We start from the raw sequence: 16,229 nt of genomic DNA, 5'->3' as shown, positions 1-16,229 counted from the left end.
ATCCTCCTTGCCTGGATTGTCACCTCCCTTCTTTTTTTTTTTTTTGGTCTTGAGAATGATTTTATTTATATACAGAACATGTATCGATGGGACACTCTAGCATACTGGACTCAAGCTTTGGCTGGACAGGGGCGCCTTGTTCGGCTCCTGTTACGGATTGATTCCAGCACATTTGGTTTGGAGTAAAAGGCATGAAGAAGAGACGGATGGACAGACAAGATAGATAGATAGATAGTTAGACAGACACCCTGACAGGATGGATTCTTTGGTTAAGGAATATCTTTGCCACACAACATCTCACACAGTTGAGGTAGATGGGTAAAGTCTTCATGTACACATAGGGGTGGGGGGATGGGAGGGGAGTAAAGGGACGAGAAAGACGGGAACACTGGGGTTTACAGAGTCAAAAGACTTCCATCTGAAGACACTGCCTCATGTCAGTTTCTCAGTTCCAGCTCAACATAATACTGTTTTATGCAACATAATAAATCAGCACGCGGAACCCCACTGGTGCTTTTTTTTAATCCTCTGAGTGCTACGATAGCTCTGATAGGGAACTGCTAAAACTACCCATGATACATAACCATTCAGCAGTTTCCCATCAATCTTTGGTTGTTGTTGTTTTTTTGGTTAAACATTATTTAAAAAAAAAAAAAAAAAAAAAGTACAGTTTTCGTTGTGTTCTTTTTGGTTTTTGGTCTTTGGACATTAGCTTTCAGTTCTGCTTTTTCATTGTTGAACGCTGCCTTCAGAATTGCTCTGCGGCCACCTCGGCTGCCATGACTCGTTTGCAGGGTCACATTCCTAGAAAAGCCACTAGAGGGTGCCGCAGGCTAAAAATGGCAAAATGCTGATCCCCTCCAAGCAGCCGACTGGATTCCCTCCTCCCTGCCTCCCTCCCTCCCATCCTCTCACCTCCCGTGGAAGAGCTTCCCCGCTTGACACGGAGCAGAAGGTGGCTCAATACAAAAAGCTCTGTCTCCATTTTAGGCTCCCAGTCATAGAGACAAAGAGAAACCTGAAAGGTGTCACCTCAGCTTTGATGCAATGACAGTAGCGTGCAGGGGTCGGCAGAGGAGCCTCAAAGCTCTCCCCCCCCTCCCCCCTCCCCTCCTCCCTCCCCTGTACAGACTCTTCAACACATCCCCACCGCCGCTCCCCCCCCTTCGGTCTCAGCATGCTTACAATTGTTGCTCATTAAAGTTTAATTCAGCTCCATGCCTCACTACTCCAACACCTCCCTTTCCTCTAACAGCCCCCCCCCCCCTTTCCACCTCTTCTACACACACATGTACACACAGGCCCACATACACACCACTACCACCACCCTAATTCTGGATGATTCAGCCTCCTCTCTGATCTCTCCCCCCGCCCCTTATGAATGCCCCCTAAAGCCCACAGGTCTGGCCAAGAGCGGACCCCAGACCAGATACCCAGAGAGGAGACGGGATGAAAAAAGCCTCCCCTTTGAAGTCCGCGAAAAAGTCGATGGCCTCTTTCATGACCGCCCGTCTTTCAAGTGCACGCTGTGAAGGGGGCCCCGGCAATCCGCCCCCTTCAACGTTAAAGACAGACAGAGAGAGAGAGAGAGAGAGAGAGAGAGAGAGAGAGAGAGAGAGAGAGAGAAGGTGGAAAGCGGCCAAGCTAACCTCGCCACTCTTTGGCAGCATTTACACAGGGATCAGAGAAACTGATTTTCTCCTAATTTAGGCATCTACAACACAAAATGCTGAAAAAAAATCAAATCACTTGTCCCTGTGGAAGGTACTGTGGGAACCCAAACGACCTGAAACAAACTCCAAGAACCCCAGAAGCCTCGTATAGAGGCCCAACCGCCTTGCAACATAATCGCAGAGTCCTACATGATGAGGAACAAACTCTTAGACCCTTAAAAGTCCAGACAGACAAAACCTACAAACCTAAGAGGCTTCACATCCAAACCAGAGCCCATAAAAGATGGAGAACGACCAGGAGAACCCAAGAAGGCCAGGGACGTGCTCGAAGACCGTTACAACCCAGGGAACAAAATCGCAAGATTCCCTGAAGATGAAGAACCCCAAAGGTCCAGGAACAAACCCTAAAAGAACCCAGTAACCAAAAATCCAAGAACCTCAGATGATGAGGTACACACTTTAAAAACTCCAAAAGGTCCAGGAACAAAACCTAGAACCTTTAGAACGCAGGAACCAAAAAAACAAGATCCTCAGAATACGAGGAGCACACTTCCAGAACCTCAAAGATCCAAGTACAAACCTGAACACCTTTAGCACCTAAAAATCCAAGATCGCCAGAAGATGAGAAACACACCTTAAGAACCACAAAGGTCCGCGAAGGAACCTTAAGAACCCTCTTGGAACTGAGACAACTGGCAGAAGGGCTGGGCATGTGGAGGACGGTGAGATCACACTGAGTTGGACATAGACAGGAGTGTCTGCGCTGCACTGGGGAGGGGGGAGGGGCAGGTGAGGGGGGGTTGGGTCACTCATGGTGGCTTCAGACGGCGCTTCAAGTGGGTCCTCTGACACTTTACACACTCTGCCAGGTGGCATTGGTCTGAACACAACTTTACAAGCAACCTGTGAACCTATGGGATGCCACATCATCATCATCATCATCAGTATTATTGTTATTATTCATAGCATTAATTATAAATATTATCACAACATTCAAACAAGCTTTGGCCTTGGCGTTAAGAGCTGACCGCAGAGACATTTGCAAGAGTAAAGAAATCCCCATTGTTCTACAAAAAAAAGAAGAAGAAAAAAAGAGCAAAAGAAAACAAACAAAGGCCAGGCCTTAAAGATAGAGAGAGATACGCAACATCACTGGGTGGGTCGGGCTGAATCGGGGGGGGGATCAGGTCGGGATCGGGGACTGGGCTTAGGGATTCAGGCCGTACATTCAGGGAGGCAATGTTTATCTTTGGTATTACGATGGGATTCTACAGCTAAAAGTGCCCATCAGAAAAAAGTCTTCAGTTTCACACAGACATACAGAGCATTGTTAAATAAATACTTACAGTATATAGATAGCATAAATAAATAACCAAATAAATAGAGGAAAGAAAAAAGGTGAAAACAATAAATACACAAATGCAGTAATAAATACATTGATCAGATCAGCAATTGCATTTGAGACGTTCTTGGTTTGATTTAAACTACTGGCTATAAGGAGGCATGTTAAAGCCGTTCCTTTGTGGACCAAAAAAATGACCTTGTACGTCAGCGGGGCTGAAACAAACTGCCCCAACACTTCCATCGTGTTTCTATAAATAGAGCGATGTGCTTGAAATCTGTACAAAAAGGGCTGAAAGAATCACATTCCTCCATTTTCTTAGACATCTGTAAAAAAAAAAAAAAAAAAAAAAAGAATGAAAAGGAAAGGGTTTTGTGACGGAGCAGAGGTGTGTACAGTTATTTGGAAATGAGTGGAGAGAAAAGAAAATACTACAATGTCACACTATACATTGTGTAGCTCTTCCCCGCGGAGCCTTTGTGTTCAAAGGTTGTTGTTTTTTTTTATGTTATTTTCTTCTTTTGGCTTGATTTTTTTGGAGTCCAAAAAAAATGGCTGTGGAGCTTTCAGTTGGAAGCTCAGTCCGTCTTAAAGCTAGATAGTTGCACCGACAAGTCCGTTTCTGCATCCTACTTGTGTTTATTGATTCTGTCCGGTCCCCCCTCGAAAACTCTGATTCATTCAAGGCGGGACCGTCTTCACACAACAACAAAAATACAGGGAACCGCTCCTGTTGAGGGTAAATGATTGACAGCCGGGAGTCACGGACGCTACATAACCCTCCTGATAATTCCCGGCTCCGAAACTTGGAACAACGCCAAACAGTCCTGGGAACCGTCACCATGGAAACACATGCTAAGAAAAGGAGAATTAGGTTCTTCGGAGAGAGAGAGAGAAATAAAAGAAACAGGGTTGAAAAAGATTGTTAAAAAAAAGAGCCTTTTCTTCCTCTTTCACCTTGATTCTTGAGGGGAAAAAGCAGGACCATAAGGACATTGGGAGGAGGGAGAGGAGGGGGGGGGGCATTAACGTCTTTGGATGATGGTGAACACTTTTGATTAAGAAGATACACGATGGAGCTCGCCACGTGGGAGCTAACACCTCTTGATTCTTCACGTTTGGAGAGACGACTATAGATTAGAAGGTACACCGAAATATGCTTCCTCCTTGATTTGTAATACCCTCATGATCTCTAATCTAGATAATCAAAATAATGACATGAGATGGCGTCTATGTGAGGGCGTGACTCTTCTTCGAGTCCAATCATCTTTGCGCCCTCGACTATACAAGCGGGACCTCGCGTCCCGCGATCAATATCACTCTGGGTATCGCCCCCCTTCTATTTCAAGGGAGCGATCGACTTTGGTTTTGGGAGAAGAAGAGAGAGAGAGAGAGAAAAAAAAAAAGAGAGAAAAGAAAGCAAAAGCTTCATCTTCATAAAATCATCTATAACAGCTCGGCTCCGTCGCTCCTTTCCGATAACGAGGAGGACATTTATGACGGCTGGTCTCGGCCTAGACCAGTCTACGTGCCCCCCTTGCTCCCCTTTTTCGGCGCCCTTCCCCCGACCGCACCTCCTCGGCGGTCCGTCGTTCACGCCGTGCTGCAGGACACGGCGGAGGAGGAGACGCTGGAGCCCGAGGAGCCCGTGGAGGAGGGACGGCCCTCGTCCACCCACTTGTTGACGTTGCGTCGGCGGGCGTTCATGAAGAAGTTGCTGACGGTGGAGAGCTCCAGGCCCAGCTGCTGAGAGATGGTGATCTGCAGCTCCTTGGTCGGGCGGTGGTTCTCCCTGAAGATGGCCAGGAGGGTGCGCCGCTGCAGGTCCGTGAACACCAGCCGGGTGCGCTTGGGGCCCTGGTTGCGCTCCAGCTTGCTCTGCTCCTGCTCCTTCCGCTTGCAGGCTGCAAAGCAGATGGATAAAAGGTATATATATATATATATATATATATATATATATATATATATATATATTTTATTTAAATAGAAGAAAAAACGTTGGCTAACAGACGGGCTGGCTAACTAGGACAAATGGATTAAGCTGAGGGAAAGTGGATTTGTTGAAAGAAAACAGATTAGCTAAGCAACTTTGATTAGTGAAAAGAGCTGAATCAGCAACTTGTTTCATTGTGCAGTAAAGGAATCAAGATGTTCAACCTTTCACATCGTATTAACAGAGAACTGCTGCATGCTGCTGAGCGGGGGATTACTTCATTCAGGCCGGAGCTCTTCATGGTCTTCATTACACTCTTCCTTTTGGAAAACAATGTATTTCTTTACACGTGTCTGGCCTGAAGACCAAGTGCAAAATCTGGTGTTGTCATCCCCTGACAATGTCTTTCAAAAAGCATAATCACATCCAAACACACAAACAGATGCACAGCGAAGCTCTCATCTGGCAAAAAGCACCAACGAACCCAATAGGATTTACTTTTAGACACAAAGTGTTGTTTTTTTTTATTTCCCTGCGATGTCATTTCTTTAGCTTATTGGTCGTTAAATCTTTTATATTATCATGTTGGTTCATCTCTAACATTTTAATCCACAATCCACAGCAGAGAAAATATCACCAAGGCCAAAGAAAAACACCAATTTACAAATTAGAAAGGACACTACTGGATGAATTCAAAACAATGAATTTAAAATAAATTGATCAATAAAGTTCTCGGACTCTGCCCGTATTTCTGTATCTGTTTCGTACCACAGAGGGATCATTATCTCAGTGTCAAAGTTGGCCGTATTCAAACTTTTTTCAAGCGGCAATGGAGGTGACGGAGTCGTCTGGTAATTAGTTTATTTGAATGCCAGTCTTGCCGCTTACACCGACCACAAAACCAACAAGGTCTGGGTTAAACACCGCTGCAGCTGCAGCAACCCGTCCAATTATACAATCAATATCATACAATAGTCCGAAATTTAAGAAGAGAAGAAAAAAAGGAGCGGAAAAAAAGAGAGTTCAGTGAGGAGGGTAGAAAATGAAATAGCGTGACGTGTGTGGGTTGAGCTGCGATTCCATTTTGAGAATCAGACGAGCATTTTGAATTCCAGCAGCGTGTTCCTCTCTGCATATCCATCGCCGAACCTTTCACCTCCAACACGCTGTAATTCTGTATTTACAGGAAACACAACACCGACCTCATGCCTTTGTGTACCGAGCCAACTCCCCCTCCCCTTCCTCCCTTTCCTCTGTCCGTCTCCTTCCTCTACCTCTCTTGCCTTCTCCCTGAGTGGACACTTCGACATCATTAGTTTCTCATAAAAGTCATTTACATGTGGCGGCAGTGAGTGAGTAATAATCACTTTAGGGGGGGGGGGAAGTAATTTATTTTCTATTAAAGGCGGGTTACGTCAGGGGTGAGTGAAACAAGCAGAGTCGGCATTGCCCAGGGTGTTTAGAAGCCTTAAGTGGACTAAAACATATTTGGGGGGAGCCGTGCAATTACCTAAATGCACGCTTTTAAGAGGTTTCAATCAGCACTGTGCGGTTGAGCGACTGTTTTGCTGATGGCATCAAATGAGTTTGTGAGTGTAAGCACCGGTGTGTGTGCAGGCAACACAACAGGGAATGCACATTCACGCCAACACACACACACACACACGTGCGCACAAAAGCGCAAAGGGAGGACCAGTGGATTGGTGCAGGACCTTTCAGTGAGTTTTGAACAAAAAGTGTATTTTCTTTGTGTTTCGCTATATGTGGACAATGTTTTCTATGTTAAAAGTAGCGCTGCACATTACTCTACTAATCGATTAGTGCTTTAACGGGAAGATTGTTTTGGATTATCGATAAGCAGTTTTTTTATGTAGAAATTCTGTTTCAGCCTCTAATTACGGCGATTTCCTGCTTTTTTTTATTCCATGTGTTTTATATCACATTCAAGCGAATGTCTTTTGGTTTTCGACAGACGAAACTGGACATTTAAAGAAGGGAAGGACATTTTTCACATTTGATAATCGCAAAAATAATCAGCAGATGAATCGATAACAAATAAAAAATGTTAGTTAGTGCCCTAATTTAAACTTTTATTTTATTTAGTGTACAGTTAAATTAAATTTTAGTGTTCATGATATCTGAAATGCCAAACATACCGTGTTTGCAGAGAAAAACTCTTAAATGTCTCATTTTCTCTGGAGAGATTATTCAAAACCAGTGTCCCACCAAAATTAAAATGAATTCAAGAAATGTTCCAGAAATCAATGTCTGTCATTTTCACCCTGAAATGACGCCTTGCTTCAGAAAGAAATCCTGAAACAAGCTGCTTTCTGGAATCTCGCTGCCCAGACAGATTTCTTTAGGTTCATGGTTCTCTTATTATTGAACAAAACAACTTGATTAAATGAAGGAATCAAGTGAGCATCAATAACCTTGAAATCCCATATTTCCAACCCTAACACACACACACACACACACACACACACACACACACACACACACACACACACACACAAACAATCAAAGCCCCTCATGCTACAGACATACATTATATAAACCAAAGCTGCTGCCCTTTTTTTTTTATTCCTCTCTCTCTCTCTCAAAAACAGCGCTGACTGGATCGATTGATTGGCTTACATCTTCCCATTGAGAAACATCTCACGCAGCGAGGGATGATGTTTACTGTATGACCGCCTCCTCACTCCTCAAACTCACAGCGGCAAATTTCTCTCATTAGCAGAAGCGCTTGAGAAATAAGTGTGACCTTACTGCCGTCTTTTCCACGCGAGTGCCATCACAACAGGCAGCATCGGAGCGAGCGAGCGAGCGAGCGAGCGTGTGTGTGTGTGTGTGAGGGTGTGTGTGTGTGTGGCCTCGCTGGACTTTGATTGCTCTGACAACCAGCTGAGTTTCTGAAACTTAAGTACTCAACTGGACATGAATAAATCTGGCCTGTGATTTCCCCGTGCACGTCCTCCCCTGAAATCATTATCTGTAGGAAATGTTTTCACTCGGGGATGCACCCTTGTCAGCTCCAGATTACAGGTGCCTGTTAGCTTTTGGGCATCCACGAGCTCGTTTGCATTTCTGAGAGTTATCGAACCACGTCTCATTAAAATCTGAACAGGCCAAGATGTCAGCGGCATGTCAATATCACTACAAGTGAAATTTCTTCTTCTCTCTTTCTTTTTTTTTCCACCAAATGCTACATTTTTCACGGGCGTTCCTCCGCTCCACCACTGTCGATATTTTCTGGGGTTGGGGAGGTGGGGCTGCCGCTATGGACGGTATACACAGTGGTGCACTCTCGGCTGATGTAGTAATGAAAGGGATGACATGATAGTGCTGGCTAGCTCGCTTGTTGCGTGGATTTATGGCTGGCTGGAGTCGGGGTGTCCTGCCGCTCTCCTCCTCCTCCTCCTCCTCCTCCTCCTCCTTCGCCTCCCATCCCATCCTCGGCCCCGGCTCCCTTTCTTACCATCATAACGCCTGACCATTAAGTAAATGCTTCCTTATGCTGTAATCATGTGTAAAAGGCGTACAATTACCATGCTATAAATCCCAGACGCTGGGGCTACTCCTGGAGACATAAATATTCCCCTATAGGCTTCTTATGATCGTGGGAACGGCCCCTAATCATGATGTATGCCCCTGTCTCGTGTAGCTGAAACGTGATCGAAAGCCCTTTCCCTACCCCCCGGCGTCTCAACCTACACCCCCCCCCCCCCCCCCACCACCACCACCCCTCCCACTAGCCAGAACAGCCCCCCCTCCGTCCCGCTCCACCCTCAACACCCCCCCACCCCGCAGCCCCCAGCCCACCCCCTGCTGATTTCTTGGGCCAGGGGCTGATAGAAATTATTGATTAAATCTGTGCAGCTCAGACTCCTCGACCCACAGAGGCTGGTTAACCCCTTCAGCGCCGGAGTTGGGGGAGCTGCAAGAGCTAGATAAATAAAAAAATAAAAAAATAAAAACAACAGCAAAAAAACACACGAAAAACAACAACATCAACCCTGTTTGTTAGGTGTCGGCCACGTCGGCCTGTTTGCAGATTCCCCGCTATGCAAATGGAATCGGCTTTGACCTTTGAGCCTCGCTGGCAATATGTGAACTGTACGCAGCGAGAGGTGGACGAGGCTCCGTGGCTTTCATTACTGTGGGGGTGGTGCAGGCGCTGGAGCCGACACGTAAACCGCATTGACCTTTCTTATTCATTTAGACCTTTAGTCAAGGGCTTCGGCCATCATCTTTAAAGTTATAGTCTCTGATCCCCCCCCCCCCGCCCACCTCCAACCCTTCCCCAACACCACACCCACCCACCCAACACTCCTTGACTTTAAGTGTCGGAGCACGGCTGTGTGGTCTTTATCCTGCCTTCTTCTCCAGCTAAATCCTGATTGCCTCCTCCACAGCCTGAGGTTGGGGCGAGAGATGCATCTCATATACAGCGCAGTAATCCATAGAGCATACACACACACACACACACACACAGACACACACAGACACACACAGACACACACACACACAAACGAGATACTGCGGATAAATCCGAGGGACCACCTCCTCCGTGTTTAGCAAAACGTCTCTGCAGAAAACAATTATTTGAAGAAAAAAAAAAAAGACAAAATGGCAGCGAGCTACATTTCCAAAATTACTGCGCAACTCGGACATGGAGTGCACTGTACACAATTATATATATATATATATATATATATATATATATATATATATATATATATATATACATATATATCAGAGGCATAGTTATGGAAATAACACAGCGCCGCTGGCTGACACTGAAGGGCCTTCTATGTATTTAAGCGAGTGCTGCATTAAGGAGGATCATCTTAAAACTTGAGGCGTGAAGCAGAGAGCACTTGAGCTATCTTCAGACTGGGGCGGCAGGGCACCACGCATTCTAATTCCAGTCTCGATTCGCCGATGCGGCCGAGGTGTGTGTGGGCAAGGCGTGCTGCTCTTTCCCATGGAAATCAATAGAGGCTTGTAATTAAACAAAAGGGGGTTGGCCAGAAGAGGGGCGGGGGGGCGGGAGGGGGAAACAACAACCCCCTTTCGGAAAGTAGGTTATGTAGAAAAAGTGCCGAGCTGTCCAAATCGTGGCTTTGCCAAGAACTAAATATGCAATTTCAGAGTGTGCTGGAGCAGCATTGTCAAACATTAGCACACTTCTCTGTGAAGGAGGCTTTAATTCTTTATGAGCCCGATTGATCGGCTGCTCGGAGTCCAGAGCGACCGACTCGTTAGGAGGAATAATGTTTGTGTTTTGTGAAGGACGAGGAAACACAAAATACAATTGTTGCAAATGAAAGACAGAATGATTTGGTGATTGGGAGAGGGGAGAAAAATAAAAAAAATCCGCTCAAACGGGGAACAAAGAGCTGTTTTTACCAGGATGAAGATTCGCTTTTTTTTCTTCTTCTCGACAGGAAGAGGCGCTTTGCATACAAAGCCTTCACACGCGATTAGATTCATCCAAAGCAAACATTTCTGTCAAATTGCAGAACAACAAAAAAAACAAAAAAAAACACAAATAACTCATCCTTGGATAAGAGGTTTGGGTGCGACGTACACATGTGCTCTCAGAGCCGAACAATCAAAGATCAATAATTGTGAAGGGATTGCAAGAGTGCACAATCATTACCTATGAACTCTATTGTGTTGTTGGGCTTAATCAGCGGAGCTGCTGACAGAGAGCGAAAACGCAGTGATCAACTGGGCAGACTCACACACACGTCCTCCTCACAGACCCCCGCAGTGAGCAGACCACTTGCAGACACACACACACACACGCAGACGCGCACGCAACACACACTCTCGTCTGTGCTCGTCTCACATTACTGTGTTCACTTGGATCTCTCTCTGTGCTCCGTGTATCAGATGGGCCCTCGGTCCCTGTGGAGGCACAACACTGTAACGCGGCACTGTACAGCACGTGCTGCCGTGTCTTCAATCCGCATCCCCGAAGAATATTAAATGTCAAGCAGCAGATTACAATGTGCCTTTCACACACACACAAAAAAAGGAAAAACTAAAATCGTTTCCCTGCTATATCTGTATAAATACTACCAGGCTGCTAAAAATATGTTGTTCATCGATTCATTTCTTTATACTATTTTTACTCCAACTAATCCGAAAAGGACACAATGTCTGAATATTTCGAAATGTTAAACAATTCCACGTGTCCGACCGACAGTGCAAAAAAACTCCAAATGTCTTTCATTTGTAAATACTATAATGTGTTTGACAAAAGGCCGGAAATTCAGCTCTTCGAGAAGCATTAAGTGACTTTTATTGATTATCAAAAAAAAGATGTCAATTCATTTTTCTCCCCCGTGCACTAATCGATGAGGCACCTTGCGCCTCCAGTCGAGCAATAAGCGCTTGTTTTTTTTCCCCCCAGAAATGGAGACTCTCGCGGACAACGTTCATATTTAGCCTCGCGGTAATTGCCCCCGGTGACGACGTTGATAAAGGACGTCTGGCGAGGGCTCAAGTCTCATTTGCATCGGGGCTGCCTTGCCAAACTCAACTTCGGCCGCACACCGGGGCCGAAATAAATCACTGCTCGGATTAATCAATCGCTCCAGAATGGCATATCTGCACAAATTATTTCGTGGGCTTCAAAAGCGATTAAATTGCCAACCACTGCTCGCGCTGATCTTCACGGTTCATTTAAGAGGAGGGCAAATGTCTGTGGCTTTTTTTTTTTCTTCCTTTTTTTTTTTTTTATCGTAGCTACTGTACAAATCAATAAGAGCTGTTTGGGAGCAAAGTAAACAAAGGAATGGCACATATGGCCCTCTCTGGCTCAAACTGCCCTCAATGTGCCGCTAAGTTCTCGGTGTCCAAGCTGTTTGAGACAATAGATGAACCAGTGGTGCATTCACAGCGGTGTGAAGAGCAGGAAACATCAGTATGATGCTTTGGCTTTTCCTCGTGTCTCGACCTGAGCTGCATACTGATTGCTGAAGAGGAGAATTTCTGTGTGCGTGCGTGTGTGTGTGTGTGTGCGTGTGTGTGTGTGTGTGTGTGTGTGTGTGTTTGGAAGACATGGAGAAGGAAGGTGTTTGGGGAAAACAAGGAGAGAGAGAGTGTGTCTGTTTGTTGTTGTGGTTTCTGTGTGTGTGCAGTGTGTGTGTGTATGTGTGTGTGTGTGTGTGTGTGTGTGTGTGTAAGGCAGATAGAGAGTAAAGCCAGATCTTACCCTCCAGCCGGAGCGAGGCCATTCTTTGAAACTCGGGCTCCTGCAGCCAGCGGGACATCCTCTTAAAGGTCTCGCGGCCGGACTTGAGCTTGCCCCAGGGCTTGGGGTTCCTCAGGAGGTCAGACAGCGTGCCCTGTGACCTACACAGGACCCTCTCGGCGAAGATGGCCTGGGGGATGCTGTACCTCTTCAGCTCGGTGATGATCCTCTGGGCCACGTCTCTGGTGTTGATCTCCTCCCCGCCGCCGCCGCCGCCGCCCTGCGAGCCCGACAGCATGCCGTCGCCGGGCGAGGACAGGGAGGACGACGAGGAGTGCAGGTGCTCGCCCATCTTGGAGGCCTGCTGGCTCGGGTGATGGTGGGGCTGGTAGTGCTGGCTGTAGATGGGGTGAGGGTGGTGGGCCGGGGCGTGCTGGTGGGCCTCCATCTTGTTCAGCTGATGCCCCACCGGCACGTCGCCGGCGCCCAGGCCCGGCGGCGACATCTCGCGGCCGAAATCGGACGTCCGGCAGAAGAGGCTCCCCCCGTGGACGTCGTAGCCGGCGTGGAGCATCTGGCCGCCGTTGCCGTTGGGGCTGTTGCCCAAGCTGCCGTAGCCGTGCATGGAGGAGGCCAGGCCCGAGCCCGCGGACGGGGGCGACAGGCTCTGGGACATGGCCAGGTCCTTGCCGTACGGGTTGTAGAAGTTGGTGCCGAGGCCCCGGTCGTCGCGCATGAGGGTGAAGCTGCCGATGACGTTGCTGACGGGGAGGCAGGGGTGGTGGTGGTGGTGGTGGTGGTGGAACTTGTCGTCGAAGGGCTGCAACGGGGTCAGGGTGGTGTAGGTGCTGCCGGAGCTGGACGGGGAGTCGCCGCTGTAGCCCAGCGCCGACATGGAGTGGTCGAAGCCCGGAGGACGCTGCTCGGGCTCCAGGGACATGGAGGGGCCCCCGAGGGAGGGCCTGGGGAAGGCCGCCGAGAGGTCCCGCGAGTGCAGCATGGCCCTGCCGTCCTGGCTGTGAGCCAGGTCCGGGTGGCCGTGGAGGGACATCTCCCCTAGACTCCCATCCATCTTCGAAAGCTCGACAAATCAACTGTGTATTTCTTGCACGTGCACACACACACACACACACACACACCCCACCCCCACCCCCCCTGTGTGTGTCTTTGCTCTCCTCTTCTTGTTATTGTTGTTCAGCAGCCGGGGCTAACAGTCTGGAAGGTCTCTCGTTACACCAGACTATGGATTTATTGATTTGTGAATTAATTGATTTCCGGGCTTATGAGGTGTCTAATTAATTATCTGATAACGTTAAGTACTGTCTTCAAACTCCCTCAAACTCCCGGAAAACGAGTTTGCAAATTGCATCAGGAGCTAAAACTGTGATTTTATTCTCTCTTGTGCATCCGCGCGGGGCTCTCACTCTCTCTCTCTCTCTCTCTCTCTCTCTCTCTCTCTCTCTCTCTCTCTCTCTCTCTCTCTCTCACTGTGTGTCTCTGTGTCTCTCTCCCTCTCGCGTCTCTTTGGTGCTCAGCTGCGGTCCTCCTTCGGCAGGAGCCTGGCTTTCTGTGCCTGCTGTTGAGACAAGACAGACGCTGTTATACTCCGACTGCATTGTAAAACTTTAACCGCTCACATTAAAGCAAACATTGGACAGCAGAATCACGTTTCCTCTAAAAAAAAAACAAAAAAAAACGCCAATTAACCCTCGTGCATCCCGGACAAAAACAATAATAAACGCGTTGAGAGATATTTCAGCTCGCGCGATGTTTTTAATCACTTCGACTGAATCCCGTTTTTAAAGATATATGTGTGTTCCTTCTTATGCAAAGTTATGAATACAGAAGTATAGCGCGCATGCGAAGCGCCGGACATTAAGGTGCGTATCGCGGTGCGTATTTGCGCCATATGTAACGCATCTGAGCGATGCGTTTAACTAACTACCAAACACGATAGCGAGCCAGAGACACACACACACACAAAAAAAAAGAAAAATACATCGACACGTTGTAGAGGTTTGAATCCTACCTTCTTTATGATCCACTTCTCTGAGCGCGTCCGCGGCCGTTGTCCGTCCTGTTCATGTCTCCGATTGTGTCGCCGAGCAGCCCTGCAGATTCACACAATTGGTCCGTCCGCTGCGCGCCCCAGGGTGCTACATTCACCGAGACCAGAGTGCAAAAAAAAAAAACCCATCTGCGGTTACAGACAAAAAAAAAATCTATGTCTCTCTCGCGCGCTCTTCCGTCCCGATTCTCGGGTCTTTGTTTTCCACTCCAAAAAATCTCCGGGTCTAGCCTCGTGTTTTTTTTCTTCTTGCTCCTACACTAGCAGCTCTCCTCTTTTTCTTTCATTATCTCGTGAGATTTTCCTCCTCCCTCCCTCCCTCCCTCCCTCTGCCTGCCACTTCATCGATCTCAGCACCAACTCTTTCTCCTCCTCCTCCCCCTTGCTCACATTGACTCTCCGCTTTCAGTGCGTCACGGCCTTAAAAATCTGACAGATGTGCGATGAAATTCCTACTCCAATTAACCCTTTCTCTCCCGGGGGGAGGAGGAGGAGGAGGAGGATGGTGGGGTGATGGGACAAGGGGTGGGTGGAGATGCTCCTTTTCTCATAACCCCACAGGTTAAGCCTACTTCAGCTGATTGCATGCACAACTTATGAATTATGTGCGCACATCCTGGTCATTGTGCTGCGCTCGGCTGTTTATTGGATCTGATCAATGGAGGTTTCACGAGCTGCGGCTAATGTCGTCTTGTTCTTTTTTTTATGTAACAAGCGAAGCTGTTGCTACTTATTGTCACTGTGAAGATTCATCTCCAACACGGAGATGGAATGCGAGATCATATAAACATTATGGGTTGGGGGGTATTTTATAAATATTAATTTTATAATTAGTAGAATACACTAACTTTTTTGCTTTTATTTCTGATTTCTCATACCGGTGCGGGACTAGATTGGAAGGCCCTGAGGTGATTAAAAAAATACATTAAGGGTGAATATTATGTAAATCGCCTCACTGACTTATTGACTCGGAAGAAGATGAAAAAATCTATCCATTTCCACTCTGCTCCGCACACACATCTCCACACCAGACCACGTCCTGTATCCAGTAGCAGACATTACATTTCTCATATTTATTTGTAGTTTTTCCTCCTCTTGTGCAACCTTTCAGGAATACATGCTGTCAAGTGACGCTCGTGTTTAGCCCAGCTCTCTTAATCAGCACTCAGCACGCGCCTCCATTCACTCAAGCAGCCAACACTTCAGTCTGGAAAGTCCCTCAACAAGATCACCCCCCCACCCCCACCCTCTCTCTGCGCCCCCCACCCTAAAAAGGCCCCTCGACCTGCTGCTGCATCAGCGTGCACGTGTGCTCACGCAAGAGCGTCCAATGACTGCAATCGCGTGTACATTTAGCGTGCCATATGTGGGCTTTACGCATGGATTTGTGTGCCTGTGTGAGCGCGTGCATGCGCGCGTGCACGCACTTTTGCTTGTCGTATGCGTGCGTTCACGCGAGATGAGTGTCCGTGTGTCTGTGTGTGCGTGTGCGTGTGTGTGTGTGTGTGTGTGTGTGTGTGTGTGTATGCGCGCGCGTGTAAGAAGCATAAAGATATGTAATCTATAGTCTGCATTGGTCAGGCCCGTGCGTGCATGTTTGAGCGCGCGCGCGCGCAGGAGAGACGCACACAAACACACACAGACAAGAGAAGCAGGGAGGCAGAGCGCATACTAATCATATCTGTCTGTCAGTTTAATTTTCAGAGATGAGCAGTTCTGGCGTTTGGAAAACAGCGGAGCGGGCTGCGCGGTGTGGGACCGCCGGCTTCCCGGAGCAGATGCTGCCCTATCGATCCGTCCCGCGCGCATGCAGCCAGCACGGAGGGATGCGCGGATGGACGGATGGACGGATGGATGGATGGATGGATGGATGGCGAGTATAGCTGGAGGAGAAATGGTCAACGGCTACGATAAATATATAAATAAAAAAAGGATCCTTTTGGAGGTCGGGGTGAAAGTTCACCTTCTGTGGCTGGAAAATCCGAGAGGGCTGACACCAGAGCCCC

At 47.6% G+C, this 16,229-nt stretch overlaps 1 protein-coding gene across 1 annotated transcript; it reads right to left on the bottom strand.

The window, feature by feature from the left end:
• Window positions 1-1,282: 1,282 nt before the first annotated feature.
• Window positions 1,283-14,473, bottom strand: onecutl (one cut domain, family member, like). Its single transcript, XM_068570097.1, has 3 exons — window positions 14,185-14,473; window positions 12,177-13,731; window positions 1,283-4,919 (listed from the first exon to the last, which is right to left on the bottom strand). Exons 2-3 carry the CDS (start codon window positions 13,225-13,227, stop codon window positions 4,609-4,611), a joined length of 1,362 nt encoding a protein of 453 aa, XP_068426198.1. The 5' UTR covers window positions 13,228-13,731; window positions 14,185-14,473; the 3' UTR covers window positions 1,283-4,608.
• Window positions 14,474-16,229: the final 1,756 nt, after the last annotated feature.

The sequence above is a fragment of the Clinocottus analis genome, unplaced genomic scaffold (genome assembly GCF_023055335.1).
Source record: "Clinocottus analis isolate CAN_PGR_092001 unplaced genomic scaffold, fCliAna1.0.p SCAF_9, whole genome shotgun sequence".
In the NCBI taxonomy this organism is placed as follows: domain Eukaryota; kingdom Metazoa; phylum Chordata; class Actinopteri; order Perciformes; family Cottidae; genus Clinocottus; species Clinocottus analis.
This window is presented reverse-complemented; position numbering and strand designations above follow the sequence as displayed.

What these genes read in the sequence shown, in the direction of transcription:
- onecutl (XM_068570097.1), bottom strand. Translation starts at nt 13,227, where the DNA reads ATGGATGGGAGTCTAGGGGAGATGTCCCTCCACGGCCACCCGGACCTG. An exon ending in GGCCTCGCTCCGGCTGGAGG is followed by an intron (nt 4,920 to 12,176) that starts GTAAGATCTGGC and finishes TCTGCTTTGCAG; the next exon opens with CCTGCAAGCGGAAGGAGCAG.